Raw genomic sequence first — 18,654 nt, 5'->3', positions numbered from 1 at the left:
TTTTATTTATATGTTTGTGTGTATCTGTCTGCCATATATGTGAGTTATTTTCAGAGGTCAGAAGATGGTGCCAGATTCCCTGGAGATGGAATTACAAGTGGTTGTAAGTTATCATATCATTGCCAGGTGGGACTTGTACCACCACACCTGGATCTGGAACTTGTTTTGTCCCAGGCTGACCTTGAACTCAGAGCCCTTGCATTGGTCTCCTGGGATTAAAGGCGCGTACTACCTTGCCTGGGCCTAAGCTTTTCATTGGTGCTCTGCCTCAAGATCTCCATGTCAAGACCCAGGTCAGAAACTTGTGTCTTCCAGCATCAAGATCTGGATCACAGATGAGCCCTCCAATTCTAGAATGTAGTTCATTCCAGATATAGTCAAGTTGACAACAACCAGAAATAGCCACTGCAGACCCATTTTCTTGAATAATGATGTCGATGGGGAAGTGAGCACACACAGACCTCGCCTTGTAACAGAAGCCCAGTGTAACACCCTCGATTGTGTTCTGAACATGACTGCAATTGGTTCTGACATGGCCAGTTCCTTTCTGTTATCCCACCATTTGTCAGTCTGGAGCCTCTTCTTTTTCTTTTCAAGAAGACTCAGCTCTACACTGATGCGATGTTCCTCAGCTGAGTTCTGGTGGGGCCCTTCACAATGACTGTGTGCCCTGCCCCTTCGGAGTGATGTTGACATTTTCTGGAATGTTGACAGTCTGGTGGCTGAGTATGGTCTTCATTTCCACAGTAGATGGGGCAAAGAGTAGGTGAACTGTCTTCTCATTCTTTGTTTCCTTTGCTAATCAGACACTTTTCAATTTGAAATGACTCCATCAGTAGTCGTCTTCTTCTTTTTCTTCTTCTTCTTCTTCTTCTTCTTCTTCTTCTTCTTCTTCTTCTTCTTCTTCTTCTTCTTCTTCTTCTTCTTCTTCTTCTTCTTCTTCTTCGCCTCCTCCTCCTCCTCCTCCTCCTCCTCCTCCTCCTCCTCCTCCTCCTCCTTCTCCTTCTTCTCCTTCTTCTGTCTTTGTTTCCTTTTTTAACACTCCCCCTGACCCACTGTACATCAGATGGGTAGCATTCCTATGTGATAACAAGATTTCAACTCTGTGGTATGAACATTCAAGCATCATGTTTATGAACCAAAGAAAGGATCTCACTTGAGTTTTCACTGTTGCTTCCTGTGCTTTGGAAGTTCATCATTGCTTTGGGTGGGTGAGATTCTCAACAGGTGAAGTACTTGCTGCTAAGGCTGATGACATGACTTGGGACTCATGTGATAGAAGGAGAGAACAGACAGCTGTCCTCTGACCTACACACACACACACACACACACACACACACACACAAAAATAAGTGCAGTAAGAAGTTGCTTTTTCCATCATCCTGGAGCTACCATTGGTACCTTTGAGTTGAATTGAGACAAGGCTGTGTTTTGTTTTTATGGATATCCAGTGTTCCTATCAATGCTTATTGAACACATCCTCTTTTTTTCCAATACATATTTTGGCAGTTGTATTGAAGATCACTTGTCAGGGGTGGATCAGGGATATCATTTGAAATGTAAACAAATACAATGAATAATAATAATAATAATAATACTAATAATAATAATAAAACACTTTCTACTTGAAGTCTGTTATGCCTTTGTATGAATGTTAGCATTATTGTTTCTAGCTCTGAGAAGTACTTTTGGTGGGACTTTTATGGGGATTGCATATTGCATTGAATTTCGAGTTGTTTTGAATAATGGCATAAATGATCCTCCAATGAATGATCATCCATTCTTTGTGCCATTTTTTGCTTCATCACATTATATTTCACATTATATCACAGGGGTCTGTGTTAGTTACTTTCCTTACTGTGGTGACAAGATACCCAATAAAAATCAACTAAAGAAGAAATGGTTTTACTTTGGCTCACTGTTCAAGGGTCTAGTCTGTTATAGTGGGCCAGCCATATGGCAGGTCTCAAAGAAAATGGATCATAGGACTCTATGTAAGACATGAAATTTCTAGAAGAAAATATAGGAGGGGAATGCTTCAAGGCATCAATAGGGCTTGTCAGGAAGATGGAGAAGGAGAAGGAGAAGGAGAAGGAGAAGGAGAAGAAGAGAGCACAATGTTCAGTTCATTTCCTCCTTTTCTTTGGTGTAAGACTACATCCCTCAGAAGGGTGCCACCCACATTTAGAGTTGACTTTTCCACCTTAACTAACTCAGTCTATAAATTCCCTCACTGACATGCCCAGAGGTAACTGTCAAGTTGACAACCATTATCAATCAATCATCACAGAGTTCTTCTTTACTTACTTGGCAAACATTATCTTCAAGTATCTTATCATTGTGTTTTTTACCGGGCATGTGAGTGTGGTTTCTCTCTCTCTCTCTCTCTCTCTCTCTCTCTCTCTCTCTCTCTCTCTCTCTCTCTCTCTCTCTCTCTCTCTTTCTTTCTTTCTTTCTTTCCTCTAGGGTTCACAGACTTTATTGGTTCAACAATGAACAGAAAAGAAAACGTTAACCATCACTCCAGGGGCGCAAATATAGGTGTGAAAGCCACTCTTGGAAAAAAAGTGTGTGCTTCCTTAAATTCTTGTCTGGGTATGCTTATCATTGGCATGTAAAGATGCAAATTCTGAACACACCATTTTATGGAGAAGGAAATTGTAACCTTTGAAGGGGCATTGACTCCCAACTCATAAATGGCTCTAGTATGTTGTAAGCAGGACAGGCCTTCTTTGCCTGTCATCTAAGTTGCTTATGAGGAGGACAAATACAGAATATTGAAATGAGCTCAGGAGGAGGGCAGGAGCACTGTCTTTTAAATTCTCCATAAACTGGTTTGTTTCACCAATTGGCAACCCTTTAGTAAGCTTTATTTGATTCCTTAAGCAAGACACACTGTTCCAAAGCCAACAAAACCTTTTGGGCCATCTTGCCTCTCTAACTCCCTGCCTGCTTTCTCCTCAGTTCACAGTAGGATCTTCCTTGCTGGAATACTGTATGCCTATGGAGTTGCCTTGCTATTTCCTGTGTTTTGCTCCATTTCAATTCTTCCATGAAGCTGGGCAGTGGTGGCGCACGCCTTTAATCCCAACACTTGGGAAGCAGAGGCAGGTGGATTTCTGATTTTGATGCCAGCCTGGTCTACAGATTGAGTTCCAGGACAGCCAGGGCGACACAAGAAACCCTGTCTGGAAAAACAAAAACAACAACAAAAAAACTATTCTACCACAACACCGCAATTTGCTTAGGTCTGCACATGTCTGTCTGCTTGTCATTGTTTTCAGTAGATTTTTAAAACCCTAGGGAGGGCAGCCTGCTCTTAGTGCCTTGTTGAATAAATGAGTAAATCTAAAGCTTGGTGATGAGGGTGCATGGGAAAACAAAGAGGTCAATGGAGGAAGAGGGGACTGCTGCCTCTTTTTTATTTTTTAATTTTTAAAAAAATGTTTAAAAAAGAAAATGGATGCCACATCTTAATGTAAAATTTTATTTATGTGTATATGTGTGTGTGTCTGTGTGGGTGTATGGCACATATGTGCAGGTACCCAAACGGGCCAGAAGAGGCTGTCAAATCCCTCGAGGCTGGAGGTGGCTACCAGTTGCCAGGCTGACTGGGATGCTGGGATCTGGGTCACCTGCTCACAGGTTTTTGTAGAAATGATTATGCTGAAAATTTTCTGTGTTGGTTAGTGGATTTATACCTAGACAGATGCTCACCCTTTTGAAAGGGCCCTGTTGGTGGCTTTGCCAGAGTCGCTGGGAACACTTAAGGAGTGAGTGATGACAGTTTTCTAGCTCAGAAGACAGGAACGGAACTTGAGGATCATCACCTCAACAAGGAGCATGGACCATGGGGAAGCTTGTGTCTCAGGTTGTGCCTGGGTCCTCTGTGAAGTGAGTGGGGGCAGGGAACATTGAGGACTATGATTTTGATTACTTTTTAGCCTGTTTTGATATTGCAGCTAGAGGACAAAGGCAGCCAATGAGAGCTCCCAGAAGTAAACAGAGGGCAGACGGGGCAAGGGTGGTTCCTTTTGATGGAGTCCTCTGTCAAACTCTTCCCTGATGACTCTACACACTTGACTACAATGGAGCTCTTTGGAGGAACTCACATGTAAGCTTTGTTGGAGACTGAGAGAAACTTTGGGAGGAAACCACTTCCTATAGTTGCTCCAGGTTTACATACATACATACACACAATACACACATACATATATACACTCATAATTCATACATAGATGACATGCATACATACATTCATAGATATACATACATACATACACACATACATACATACAGCTTTCTGGGACCCAGCTAGGCTTGCCTCAGTGGGACCTGGTTTAAGAAGGGGTGACCTCACTCTCTTCCCCAGAAATGGTCAAACCAGCGTGTCTGAGCTACTCTCAATGATTCTCAGCTCAAGAGTGAAAGTTGGACCAAATACTGGGCCTGGCTTCCTTTGGGTCCTTGGGCATCTTAGCCAGTTAGACTGAGGGTCAGCTTCAGGGAAGTGGTTTCTTACAACATGATGGAATGAGATGTTTGATGTCCAATGACAGATACCTTACCTCTAGGGTCTTAGTAGGTGGCATCAGTGTCCAGCCCTTTGGGTAGAGAGGCTCAGTGCACCTGAGTTGTGTTGGGATGCAGGGAAAACTGGCTTGTGACTGAAGGTCTCTCTAGACCTCTTTGGGCTTCACTTTCCTCATCTGTCAAAGGCAGTGTGATACCCATCTGTGTGGTATTCAGGACATCGAGGGCACTAAACCCAGGGCTGTGATGGGTGATCATATAGAGCTTCCTAGTCTAGTCCAGAGGCTGTTGTTGCCTTCAGTGTTGACACTGATTGGGGAGCATGATCGAGATCATCTGTGTGAGCAACTCCGAAGGCTTAACACCCCTCCAACATTCCTAATAGATGGCCTTGGAAAACACATGGCAAGATGGCGTGAGGTTTCCAGGAACAAATGACCAGCAGGTCTTATTTTATGAGGACTTCATTTTTATTAGGGCTGTTGGGATTTCACACAGCTAGCATTGATAGTGAACAAGGTTAATAAGTAACATATGCGACATGAAGTGCAAAGTCTGTGTGCAGACCGTATATTTTTGGTTGCTTTTGTCTCTCTATCCTGGGTATCTTGAAGAGACTTAGCATTGGTTAGTCTAGTTTTCCTGTGTCCATCCTCATTCTAACACTTGATAGGGTTTCTCAGAACTGTCAAACAAATTCACAAACCCTTAAAGTCCTCCACGTCCTGCTGGGACTCCGAAATATGACTCAGGTTATGCCTTCTATTCCAGACAATTCTGATGTTTTTATTTAAAACTCAGACCCGCACCCCCAATTTGGGTGATGCATTGACCCTGATCTTATTCTCTGTTTTGCTTGATTGTATATTTGTTTATGTTCTGTCTTCCTCTTCAGAGAACATTTCAGGAGAGTAAAGGTCACAGACCCTCTCCTACATGCCTAGTCAGCTTGACATGTGGAGGAGGCTCCAGAAGTGTCTAGGGAAGTGTGTGTGTGTGTTTGTGTGTGGTGAGAGAGATCTAGGATAGGTAACAGAGGTGGTATTTATGTATTTCTACTTATTATTTTTGAGACAAGCTCTTACTATGCAGCCTTGACTGGCCCAGAGCTTGCTATGTAGACAAGGCTCGCCTTGAACTCAGAGAGATCTGCCTGTCTCAGCCTTCCAAATTCTGGGATTAAAGGTGGACACCACCATAGCGGCCTAAGAGATATTTATTTTGAAGAGTAAAGAACTTCTGAGTTTGAATTCAGACTGTGGGCATTGGTGTGGGTACGCTCATCAATTTCATTCTTGGCAGAGTTGTTCCCTTTCTCTCTCTCTCTCTCTCTCTCTCTCTCTCTCTCTCTCTCTCTCTCTCTCTCTCTCTCTCTCTGTGTGTGTGTGTGTGTGTATGTGTGTGTGTTGGTAGGACAACAGAAAGATGAGGAGAACCATAGCATCCCATGAGGGACCAGGAGGGGTTCCCAGTGCACCTGACCTGGGCTCCAGTCAATGCTGACTGCTCAGATGGAGCACAGAGAGCTACCCTGGTGGTTAGAGAAGGCAGTCATCCCTGCTGGAGGCCCGAGCAGAGCCTGCTGTGGGCAAGTTTCCCTTCGTGGCCCCACCCATTATCCCATGCAGCTGCACAGTAGGCTTAGCTTTATCTCCGTTGGAAAAATTCTGAAGCTGAGTCTAGTTAAGTCATTTGCCAAAAAACGACTTGAGACTCTTTTTTTCTGTGTGGTGTGGCCCTCCTGTGATCCATCCCACCCCATCCCGTGACCTGCCACGGGCAAGCCTCTTACATTTTCCCTCCATAGCTGGAATTCCTCATGTATAAATGAGGATTTTGCCAGAACTGGGAGTTGACTGTAAATCAAGCTGTTGTTCAGGAATGCCATTCCCAGGTTATAGCAGTGAGTCAGTAGGCTATGGTTGACACCAGGAACATACTGTGTCCTCTCATACACTGTGGGAAAGGCAGGTACTTCCAATTCCTGGTCTCAGAGAGAACACCACCTACACAGGGGCCAAGGGTTACTTGATCACTATAGTTGGGCAGGGCACTGTCTCACAGCCCTAAGCTGGGGCCTGGCTAACAAAAAGGCCCCTCCCCAAAAGGCAGCTGGGTTTTCAGATCATACAGACACCTACTATATAAGGCCTCTCCTCACGCTTGCTCCAACACATTGCAGCTTCCTTGGGATAGCGTCCTTGACTGCACTCAGAAGGTGAGGGGACGCTGAGGTTGGAGCCTGATCCTGGGAGAATCTGAATCCTGGGGGTAAGGGGATAGCATTCAGGGAACTCAGGCTTGCTTGCTCTGGCTAGCGTCCAGTTTAGTGTTGCCCACTGCTGTCCTGATCCCAAGATGGGCAGGCTGTAGCAGAGGTTGAGGCCAGGGGAAGGGGGCTGTTTGTGTGGCATTCCATTGTCCCTGTGGCACACTGTCTCTGAGCTCTGGCATCTCTGGCAGATGCCAACAATTGTGGAAGCATGCTATCTGCCTTGCTGAATGTTGCAAGTCAGGAAGGGGACTGGAGATGGGAGTTCAAGTGGTGGAGTGTTTGCCTGAGATACAGGAAGTGATGGGTTCCATCCTTAGTGCCTCGGAGACTGGATACAGTGGATGTCTGTCATCCCAGAACTCAGGATACAGAGGCAGGAGGATTAGAAGTTAAAGGTCATCCTTGATTACGAAGTCACTTTGAGGCTAGGTTGGCCTACATAAGACCCTTGTTCTTCTGGCCGATAGACATGATTGACAGGCTCTGCTAGGCTCTGCCTCTCTGCTGTCTGCTAGCCAGGTCCTGACTTCTCTGCGTCTGGAGATAAGGCTCACCATTAGGCTGGTGGTGGAGCTGAGGTGATTTGTGCTGTGATTGCCCTTCTATGGCTGCCTCTCCTGACATCTTTTATCTCTCTTCCTCTCCTCCTTCCCAGTAGTTAGGTTCTAGAAGTCTTTTCCCAGCGGTTGAGGTTGCAGCCTGGAGAGGTGCCTTGGTATGTGAATGGATACACACGAGTTGAATGCAGAGCTCGCATGTCACATACTCTAACCAAGACATATGCTATCCATCTTCTGGGTTTCTAAACATCATGGCCACTGGGAAAACATGTTGGCCTCCTGTCCCTCTGACCAGGCTAGTTTCCTTTACTTCTTCCCTAGTCCCTAGTAAGTCACCTAGAAGGCCACACTGCTGTGTGCAGTGTGACGGGATGTGCGTTTGAGCGGTAGTACTGGATGGAATAGGAAAAGGGCTCTTTTCCCTGGAAAGGGTCAGCTCTTCCTCAGTCTGTGGCCACTGTCATGGGAAGAACCTGGAGCATGTCCTGCTTTGAGCCTGGGTTGATTTGCTGTTCCCTGTGGTTGCATGACTGGGGAAGTGCAGACACCAGCCCGGCTTGTGGTAGCATTTTTTGGGTGCAGGGTAGTAGTGGTGGTGGTGGTGGTGGTGGTAGTGGTGGCAGTGGTATTAGGGGGAGCTCCATCGATGCAAGAGTTCTGCCTGCCCTGCCTAGGGGCAGCTGCTCAGCCTCTGTGGCTACTGAGCATCTGAACCGTACTGTTGTTCCTGCACTGACAGACAGGTGTGTCATTATCTCCCTTGAGTAGATTAACCCGGAAGAGCCACACTTGGCATGGCTGCAGTTTATAGAGTAAATAAGATCATGACCAGGGAGGGATACATGCAAATGTTTGTTTTCTGTGTCATGTTGCTAATTCAGGCAAAGTGAAACTCCCAAGTTGTGACCTAAGATCCTAACAAAGGTGGCCAAAAAACAAAAACCAAAACCAAAAACAAAAAACTCCCAAAACCCTAGCAAGCCTCAAAGAGCTAATTCAGATGATTTGCAAAAAAGAGGGCTAGGTACTGAGAAATTGGTGACACTTTAATCTGACTCAGGAGCTTTGATGTGTCCAGGTCTGGGGTTTTGAGGCATGTCACAAGTGTTGGATGGCAGAGTGGAATGGGTGTGTCCCAGCCCTGACACCTCTCCAGAGGAAGAGCTTGATTTTGAGCACATTTCTTTCATCTCATTTTTGACCAGCTTCTAAGAATAGTACCGGGTTGCCAAGGTGGACAGATGAGTGTGTGTAAAGGGCTTGGAGTAGAGAGAGAGCTCACAGGTACCTGCATAGGTGGCGACAGCTAAGCCCTCCCCCTCCCACCAAGCATCACAGGGAAAGAGTGCAGGAGACTCCTGGAGGGAGAATACTCATTGCACACTGGAGTGGGGAGGGGACACAGGATCTGTGTCGGGGGACTTGAGAGGAAGCTGAGGGGAAGGCAGAGTCAGAGGGACCTGAGGAGGACACGGAACCCAGGGCAGCTCTATTTATCTAGGACTCTGTTAGGATCTGAATCTCAAGTAGCCCCCAAAAGCTCATGGTCCGGTCATCAGCCTGCAGCTCTACAGTGAGGTGCTGGGACCTTTAGGAGGGTGCCTAGAAGAAGTTAGCTCATCGAGGCAGACACTGGGACTCTCTCCTCTTTCCTTGTACTTTCCTGGCTGCCACAGGTGAACAGACCTCCTTCCACACAGGTCCCTATGATAGGTCAAAATGACCTACGCTTTTTTATTTTAAGACTTATTTATTTATTTCATGTATATGAGTACACTGTCCTGCCACTCGCTGTCTTCAGACACCAGAAGAGGGCATCCAATCCCATTACAGATGAGACACCATGTGGTTTCTGGGAACTGAACTCAGGACCTTTGGAAGATCAGTCAGTGCTCTTAACGGCTGAGCCATCTCTTCAGCCCGACTGACACTTTTGAAGCCATCAGTGACAGTGAATCTTTCTTCCTTATAAATTGATCATCGCAGGCATATTTTTGGAGTGACAGAAATCTGATAGGCACAACTTTGGCCCCGGCAGAATTGGAAATTGGCCTGTCTGCCCATCTGCAGCTTAAATTCAACCTGGTGTCAGGACTGCATGGATATGAGTCACAGCCCTGTGCACCCATGCAGGACTCTGGTTTATATTTTCCCCAGACACAAGGATAGAGTCAGCATCAGTGTTTCAGTGTCTTTAAAACACTATGGTAGTAGGCATTCCTCTGAGATTCTGGGCTGCCCCCTGTGTCTCTCCAGGTTTGAGGCTCTGTGGCCCCCATCCTCTGGGGAAGCCAGCTCCAGCATCATGAGAGGCATCTTCATTGTTGGTGTCGTTGCGGCATTCGCCATCACAGTTGTCGGTAAGAGAGGCCACACAGCCCCCTTTGTGATACAGTGTTCTTTTCCACCCCGGCAGAACATTCTTGCTCTTGGTGTCCTGTGGTACTTACCACCTGGCCTGTTGTGTTGTGAGAGAACCCATGTGTCCACTCTGCCTTCAGAAAGACCACTTTGTGGCTGATCAGGGTTGGATTTTCCTGTTGGGGAATGGTGAATGATGAGGCTAAACTAATGGGCATGGCTTCATCTCATAATGTCCGTTTCCGGGATCCTCAGAGAACGGTTGGGCATCCCATCTGGATATTTTTCCTGTTGTAGGTGTGGTGCTCTGTGAATGTCTGCTGGTTGTTGACTGTATTCTGTAAATACTTTGTCCTCTCAGACTCCCTGAGTTGTGCACAGTGTAACCAATTCAATAGCACCTGTTATGCCAATGCCACCGAATGCAAGGCAGAGTCCCTCAGTTGTGTGGAGTTCTATGTCAATTCTACTCTAGGTGAGTGGGGCTGCTGTCACTGGGACTTGTGGGAGGTGGGAGCTAAGGAGGGTAGGCCCAGAGGAGGGATACCTGAGTCAGAGCTGGGCTGTACAGTGCAGAGGGAATACTGGGTCATGCAGGCAACTCCCTAGTGGCTGAGGTGAGCAGAGGCTGGATGGGAATACGGGCACAGAATCAAACAATCAATGGGCCCTGTGGCATTGTGGAAATCACTTCTATTGACTGAAACCTCACTGTAGACACATTTTTGTAGATGTAAACAGCTAGAGCAACTCAGACTGAATAAGAGGCAGGTGTTTTGCCCAAGACATTTGTATTTTTTTTTCCAGTCATTTCTTTCTTCTACAGCGTGGCTTCTTTCTCTTTTAGATCAAATGCATTTTCGTCAGTGAATGCCTCCCCAGGCACTCTGATCTCCGGGAATCTATCTCTCAGGGTACTTAGCAGTCTTCCATGCACAAAAGCAGCAAGGACAACTGCTGACATCTAAGCATGGGTGCCCAGGAGATGGGTCAGTCAGCGAAGTGCTTGCCCACAAAGCATGAGGATCAAAGACTATCCCTCAGCATCTATGTACAAAGGCTAGACATGGTAGTGAATGCCTTTAACCCCAGCATGGTGGCAGCTAAGACCAGAGGAACCTGTAGCTTGATGGCCAGCCAGCCTAAAACTGGTGAGGTCCAGACCACCTCAAGACCCTTTTTCAAAAAATTAGGTGGAGAGCCACTGAGGAAGCTGATGTCATTCTCAACTGCTTGAATGCTGGAATTATGATTATATGCCAACATGGCCAGCTAACTTAATGTTTTTTGGTAGTGGTGGTGGTGGTGGTGGTGTGTGTGTGTGCGTATGTGTGTACGTGTATGATACTGGACATTAAATACAAGCCTCTGCATGTGCCAGACAAGCACTCTACCCCAGAGCCACACTCCAAATCCCTTAATTTATTCATTTTGACTGATCCACATTTAATGTAACAGCCACATGCAGCTGACGTTTCCGTACTGCATAGCTCTGATTGGATAGTCGTGTAGTTTCTAGGAAGGAACCACAGCTGCTACTGTGATGTTGAATCATATACAAAATCTCACTGTGCCTGCTTTATTGTTTTTTGAGACCTTTAGTGGCTTGGGGTGGTGGTGGTACTGTTTATATGTTAGTCTAGACCACCATTTTTCTGGTGTCTCTCCTGCCTAAGCGTTTTACCCAACCTTTTGGCATCATGATACAAGGTTGTCACTGCAAAACTCATGTTCAAGAACAAGACATGCAGTTAACAATGGCATGAACAATATCATGAAAACTTTTAGCAGTATGTAAGTTTTTAACTATGTTCCAGGCTCACTTCTATCTCTTCTGGGTTGCACGTGACCACATGAGTGAGGCTTACAAGGTGTAGGTTAGCTAATGGCAGAGTTTAACCCATCTCTCTGTTAATCTGACGAAGGAAAGAGTTCTCTGATGGGGAGCAGTTTCCTCTTTGCTTTTTGCTTGTTTGTTTGTTTTGTTTGTTTGTTTTTGTTGCTGTTTCCAAGATAAGGTCTCACTATGGCTGGCCTGGAACTCACTATGTAGACCAGGCTGGCCTTGAACTCACAGAGATCTACCTTCTTCTATTTCCCAGGTGCTGGGGTTAAACTACCCAGCTGGGTTCTTCTTGGTATAAGAATCTTTCTCCAGTCTCTCCCAAACTGTGCTGAGCAAAGGGTTAAGTCAACTGTGCCTGTCTGAAGCACTGTCTTCTCAGGATGCTGCTCTCACTGAAGCTCTCTGGGTACTAACAGTCTGTGTTTGCCTTGGTGTAGGAGGGTCCCTCCATTTGTACCAGAACAAGTTCTGCTCTGCATTGAATTGCACCGAGAACAGCACTGAGGTGGCCTTCACTGTGCGTCTATTTGATGACCAAAGATACCATTTTGCAAGCCAGTGCTGCCAAGGAGAGGCATGCAATAGCACCTACTATGGTTTGTATAGGGCCCAGCAGCCTGTCCTGGGCCACACCTCTACACTCTACGATTGCTTTTCTGCTTGGTTTGGGGGTGGATGTCTCAAGTCCAGGCACTTCTGCACACAGTTGGATAACATTAACATCCGACTCATAGCAATTACACAAGAAATGTGGGAAATGCTAAACCACCTCAGATATCATGCTTTTGCATCAGTGAAGACAGGGATTTCACGGGTCATTCCTGTGGCAAGCGAAGCAAATGCTCCTTAGTCATTTTTAAGTTTTGTGATATCAGGGCCTCAACTAAGAAGTTCTTTTAGGCAATGTCTCCCACAGTCTAGACTAACATCAAACTTGCTACAGAGCCAAGGATGACCTTCACTCAGTCCTCCTGCCTGTGCCTCCTGAATGCTGGGATTATAGGTGTGTGTTACCTCGCTTGGCAACATTGTAAGTCTCAGTAACAATCGAAGACTTCTCAAGTCCTTTGTTTATATGGCCTCCATTTGTCAACATTTACCAGGTTAGATATTAAAGTTAAGCAAATTCACAAATCTTAATTCAAATATTCCAAAGTAAAATCAGTTAGCTGAATGGGTTTGCACATGCTTTTAACCCTAGCACGCCTTTGGAAGCAGAAGAGGTAGCTAGATCTCTAATAAGTTCAAGGCCAACCTGGTCTACATAGTGAGACTCTATCTCAAAAAAAGAAAAACAAATAGTAAGTTTTATATATATACTAGTAAGAGTTTTACTTAGAAATAACTTCCAAAAATATTTAATGAGCAGAATATATGTAAACAGATATACTATATATAATATGCTAATACTATATATATACTAATACTATATATACTAATGTATAGTATATAGTAATATATTCATTATTTATTAAAATAAATATTATGTGTATGTGTGTGCATTTATGAGCTCCATGCATATGTAATTCCCATGGAATTAAAAAGTGGGTATCGGCTCTCTGGAGCTGTAGTTAAAGAGTTGTTATATGGGGCTGGAGAGATGGCTCAGTGGTTAAGAACACTGACTGCTCTTCCAAAGGTCCTGAGTTCAAATCCCAGAAACCACATGGTGGCTCACAACCATCCGTTATGAGATCTGATGCTCTCTTCTGGGGTGTCTGAAGACAGCTACAGTGTACTTACATATAATAAATCAATCAATCAATCAATCAATCAATCAATCAATCTAAAAAAAGCGAAAAGAATTGTAATATGCCATATGCTTTCTGGGAACTGCACTTGGATTCTCTGGAAGAGTAGCCTGTGCTCTTAATTACTAAGCTATCTCTCTAGCCTCCTCACCCCCAAATATATTTTTTCACAGAGTGTTTAACTCCTGGTTTCACAGGAAGCTGGGATCTCAGATTTGCTTGTTGTATTTAATCTGCTTTGGTCTCATCCACTACATGGGGCTTCTGGAAAATTTGCCGCATGCACACAATGTGACAGTGTAGTAGTAAAAGAAGCAGATAATATCTTGGTGTTTTATAAAAGTGGTTTTAATCATTTGGAGTCTCTGCAGGTCTCAGGGAACCAGGAGTTCCTGGACCATAGTTTGTGAAATGGTTTTCTAGATCAAAGTCTTCATTTAGATCAGCAGTTCTCAACCTGTGGATTATAACCATCCAACCATAAATTTATTCCTGTTGCTATTTTATAACTGTAACTTTGCTACTGAGCAGTGTCTCAGTTCCTAAGACCACTGGAAATGTGTGTTTTTCTGATGGTCATGACTCACAGGTTGTGAATCACTGATTCAGAAGAAGAAACAAAACAAAACAAAACAAAAAGTTTGGGCAGCGATGGTGAGGTTCATCATCATAAACACAGACAATGTGATTTAAAATAGTTTTCTATCACAATATGAAAATGGACCATTTTCATATGCTCAGAGCAAGTCTTCATGCCAACCAGACACCTGTTGGCGGAGGCTTCAAGCACTCAGCTGATGCTGCACTGACTGCAGCTTGTCTTCTCTTTCTCGCTTGTGTCTAGTCCGCAGCACCGTGTGTCACCATTCTTGAGAACTGGCTGTCTCACAAGGGCGGAGCTCAGGAGTTGTGCATAGGAGCCCTTTGAGCAAAGCACGTATCTTCAGGGCTAGATCTGAGGGTCCAGCAGCTTTTCTGTGTGCTTGTCCCTGCCTGTCAGGACAGTGTGATAACATGGATCTAAGTAACGCCTTTCCTCTACCCAGAATCTAAAACACAGAACTTCACTGCCATGCAGTGCATGTCTTGTTATGGTCACGAAGACACAGCCTGCGAGGAGAAACCCCAGTGGTGCTATGAAGGAGAACAATGTGTCCACATCATTGCTCAGCTTACAAATGGTAAGTCTATAGCTTCGGCTCCTTCCCTGGGCTCAGACTGAAACAAGATTCAAGTGCTGAGCTAAGAGGGGGCATAAGCTCAGGATGGCTTTCAGCTAGAGACTGTCAGGCAGCCTTCTGCTGGTTGCTACTTCGGCTCTTTGTCCAGGGCTACATCTGGTTGCCATTTTCCTGCGCTTCTGTAGTCACACCCTGGCTCAGTTATCCGGCTGCATGGTCCTCCTGGCACTTGTTTCTTTACTCGTCTGCCATTGCTCTTTAGGTGTGGACATGTATGACTTTTATTTGTTTTTAACACACACACACACACACACACACACACACACACACACACACACACACACACACATTCTCTTGTATCTTGAGAGGTGTTGGTTTGGGGCAGCTTAGGGCAATCTAATTATTTCTTTTCTTCGACAAAAGTAACCTGAGAATGACCATCATTTTGCCAGAGTACCCAGCCAACCTGATAGCAGCTTGCAGTGCATGTTTGCTTCTTCCTAAAGGAACAGCCCCGGGGGCCACTACCGCCCTGTAGCTCTGTCCTTCTTTTCCTAGAAGAGAGTGGATCTCTGCTGGTCCTTTGTGGTGGTGGGCAGTGGGCAGAGAGGAGGATAGTGGGGGAAGGCTAGGGCCAGTGTCAGGAGTCAGGGCCGGAAGTGAATGTGCAGTGTCCTACACAGTACAGTGGGTGGAACCAAGGTGCCCATCCTGGTTAACAGACCTCTTGGGAATGTGGTCTAGTGATGTCCAAGAAGGAAAAAAAAAGGTACCAATCAAAAATGAATAACCAGCCTGTTTCAGCTAAAACACAGCTCAGACTAATACGAGTTTAAGATCTGCACCCAAATACAAATTTCATTTCGATTTCTGTGTAATATTAACTTCAAAGCTTAACAAGAAGCATGAAGCTTTCAGTGTATCCAGGTATTCTGTTTTTTTTTAAACCCTTTAAAACTGTTTTGAAGAGACATTTTAGGAGTACAGTAGAGCTGGGTTAAAGGCACAGACACCCTCCATGCACCTCTGCTGCCTGGCTCATGTGTAATTGCAATCATTGTTAAGGCACTCACCTCAGTGGTGAGCCTACACAGGCACTCACTGTCACCCAAGTCCCCAGTTTACCTCAGGGTCACTCCTGATATAGTCCATTCCACCAGGACAGTGTCACATAGAGGAAGGCCATGTCCTGAAAAATGTCTGTGACCCCCCTCCCCCGGCTCAAGCTTTTCTTCTACCCTACAAGCCTCTGGCAGTCACTGGTCTATATTTACTGCTTCTGTAAATTTCATATCTCAGAATGTCTGCTCTCTCCCTCTCACTTTCTCAATCTCTCTGTGTTTTTCTGTCTGCCTTCTCTACCTCCCAGATGCCTCACATATGCAAAACATGCATTCTTCCTCTGCAAAAGTCATACTTTCCTTTGGAAATGCTCGAGGTACCCACACTGCCCTGATTTTTAATTCTGAAATTGTGCCTAAAGGCAGCAACAGCAGCAAAGACTTTCTGTGCTCAGGTCATTCCCGCGTCTCCTGGTGATGTTGCTTCATTAATGCTCAAAGCCCACAAACAGACCTTTTCTTGCTTGTCAAGATGTGTCAAGCACTGTACTTCCTGACACAGTATTTCAGCTGTCAGCACTGATGCCAGTGAAGCAAGAGCAAACTGCTTTCTTCCTGGGGTTCAGTGGACTCTTTCTCACACTACGCTCTGACTGCACCGAGTCCCTTCACACCCTTGAGCTCCTTCAGTCTTCAGCGAGCTCCCTGTTTCCTAGGAACAGTTGAATTGCGGCTGACAGACTCAGAGGCACAGCCACTCAGAAGTAGCTGCTGTTATAGCTGTGTCATTCAAAGAGCCACGGACCTTTCCCTACAACTTGAATCTGAAACTGGGTTTAAATAAACAGAGCTCTGAGTTTAAATAAGACAGAGATACTGAGAATTTGCCCTGCACTTTCTGTTGACTTTTCTTTTTTTCTCAAAGAAAGCTCAGACAGGAAGAAGTTAGATCCAGAGGAGTAAGATTTCTGAAAGAAAACGCTGGGTGGCAGGGTGGAGCCCAGGGTGCCTATTGACTCATTCTTTTCTGAGTGGAGAGTTGTGAGAAATAACGGCCCCTGAGTCTGTTACCCATGCTTGCCCCTTTTCTTTTGATTTCTCTTTCTCTCTCTCCTCTTTCTCTCCCTCATCCTTCTTTTGCCCTCCCCTCCCTTTTGTATTTTTCTTGATAGAGTCTTGCCACATAGTTGAGGCTGGCCTTGAACTCATGGTCTTCCTGCTACAGTCTGCCAAGTACTGGGCTTGCATGTGTGCACCGCCGTACCTGGTTTGTTTTTGGCTTTTTCATCGGACAGCTCCACAGGAGCATGAGAGACAGGGCATCCAAGATCCAGCTCCCAGCTCTCTTTTAAGTCTGGGTTTGCAACCCTCCTCTCACAGCCTCAGTGACTTTTGGGGTTGGGTGAGGAGGGGCCTGGACTCTGACCTCCATAGTTCTTGTACTGCTACTGTGTGGTATTCTTAACTCTGGACGTCTTCCTTACAGATGGCTTCCAGGAGTCGAGGGGCTGTTGCACACTGTTCAACTCCTTGCAGATGAATAACTGTATGGGCTGGGGCTTGGGCAGAGGGTTGTTCAGAGTTCTGATTGTCTCATTTACCTCTCCAGATACTGGCAGAGTGGAGCTGAAGGGCTGTTCCGATATCACCAGCTCTACTTGTCAATTCCTGTCCACTGCTAACACAACAGTTGGAGAGTTTGCTTTCCAGTTGGTTAACTGCATGGAGCCCACTGAGTCCAACTTGACCACCATTACACCACCGGGCACCAATACTTCCTTCACCTCTTCTACCCCACCAGGAGGCAAAACTTCTGTCACCTCCATTACCACACCAGGAATCAAAGCTTCTACCACCTCCGTTACCCCACAGGCCAGCCTGGGCATCAAAGTTTCCTTCACCTCCTCTATCTTCAGTAGCCTCCTTCTTCTGAAGCTGCTGTTCTGAGGTCCCTGAGCTCTGCCCCATATCCAGTGTCCCAGGGATGTTAACACCTTTCTTTTCACATACCTTCCAGTTAAACTGTCCAGTGGGTTGGAAGTCACAGGACTCCAGGCAAATGCTAGCAGCCACAGTATCTCCTTTATTAAAGTGTTGCTTGCAGTCTAGACAATCTGTTCTGATATGTTTGGGGCTGGTTGTTGTTCAAGTCACTGCCCAGACCTTCTCATCTCTGGATGGAGGTGGGGGGGGGGTCTTAGCTTTGGAGATAGGTTGCTTCTTTGCCTCAGGACTCAATGACATCTCTGTTCCTGGTTCATCTTGCTTCTGAGAAGCTAAAACTGTGGCCTTGCTGGTACTTTCTACTAGCATCCCTGTACTCCATTATCCCTGTGCTCTGTCATCCCTGCACTCTAGCGTCCCCGCACTCCATCATTCCTGCACTCCATCATCCCTGCACTCCATCATCCCCTCACTCCATCATCCCTGCACTCCATCATCCCTGCACTCCATCAATCATCCCTGTGCTCTATCATCCCTGCACTCTATCATCCCTGCACTCCAGCATACCTGTGCTCCAGCATCCCCGCGCTCCAGCATCCCTGCACTCCATCGTCCCTGTACTCTAGCATCCCTGCACTCTATCATCCCTGCACTCTAGCATCCCTGTACTTCAGCACCCCTGCGCTCCATCATCCCTGTACTTCAGCACCCCTGCACTCCATCATCCCTGCACTCTAGCATCCCTACACTCCAGCATCCCTGCACTCCAGCATCCCTGTACTCCAGCACTCCTGCACTCCATCATCCCTGGCTCCATCATCCCTGCACTCCATCATCCCTGTGTTCCAGCATCCCTGCACTCCATCATCCCTGCACTCTAGTATCCCTGCACTCCATCATCCCTGCGCTCCATCATCCCTGCACTCCAGCATCCCTGCACTTCATCATCCCTGCATTCCAGCACCCCTGTACTCCAGCACTCCTGCACTCTAGCATCCCTACACGCCAGCACCCCTGCACTCCAGCATCCCTGTACTCCAGCACCCCTGCACTCTAGCATCCGTGTACTCCAGCATCCCACCTGCTACTGCTTATGTAGTTACATGCAGGAAGTACCCTAGCTGAGCTCTGTCATGTCCTGT

At 46.0% G+C, this 18,654-nt stretch overlaps 1 protein-coding gene across 1 annotated transcript; it reads left to right on the top strand.

Annotated features, from left to right (window-relative positions):
• The first annotated feature begins 9,673 nt into the window (after positions 1-9,673).
• On the top strand, positions 9,674-17,541 carry LOC127695390 (ly6/PLAUR domain-containing protein 8-like). The gene is made up of 5 exons (XM_052197498.1): positions 9,674-9,728; positions 10,091-10,204; positions 12,013-12,171; positions 14,373-14,507; positions 17,178-17,541. Exons 1-5 carry the CDS (start codon positions 9,674-9,676, stop codon positions 17,513-17,515), a joined length of 801 nt encoding a protein of 266 aa, XP_052053458.1. The 3' UTR covers positions 17,516-17,541.
• Positions 17,542-18,654: the final 1,113 nt, after the last annotated feature.

This window comes from Apodemus sylvaticus, chromosome 10, assembly GCF_947179515.1.
Source record: "Apodemus sylvaticus chromosome 10, mApoSyl1.1, whole genome shotgun sequence".
Lineage (NCBI taxonomy): Eukaryota > Metazoa > Chordata > Mammalia > Rodentia > Muridae > Apodemus > Apodemus sylvaticus.
This window is presented reverse-complemented; position numbering and strand designations above follow the sequence as displayed.

What these genes read in the sequence shown, in the direction of transcription:
- LOC127695390 (XM_052197498.1), top strand. Translation starts at nt 9,674, where the DNA reads ATGAGAGGCATCTTCATTGTTGGTGTCGTTGCGGCATTCGCCATCACA. An exon ending in CTATGTCAATTCTACTCTAG is followed by an intron (nt 10,205 to 12,012) that starts GTGAGTGGGGCT and finishes GCCTTGGTGTAG; the next exon opens with GAGGGTCCCTCCATTTGTAC. An exon ending in CATTGCTCAGCTTACAAATG is followed by an intron (nt 14,508 to 17,177) that starts GTAAGTCTATAG and finishes TTACCTCTCCAG; the next exon opens with ATACTGGCAGAGTGGAGCTG.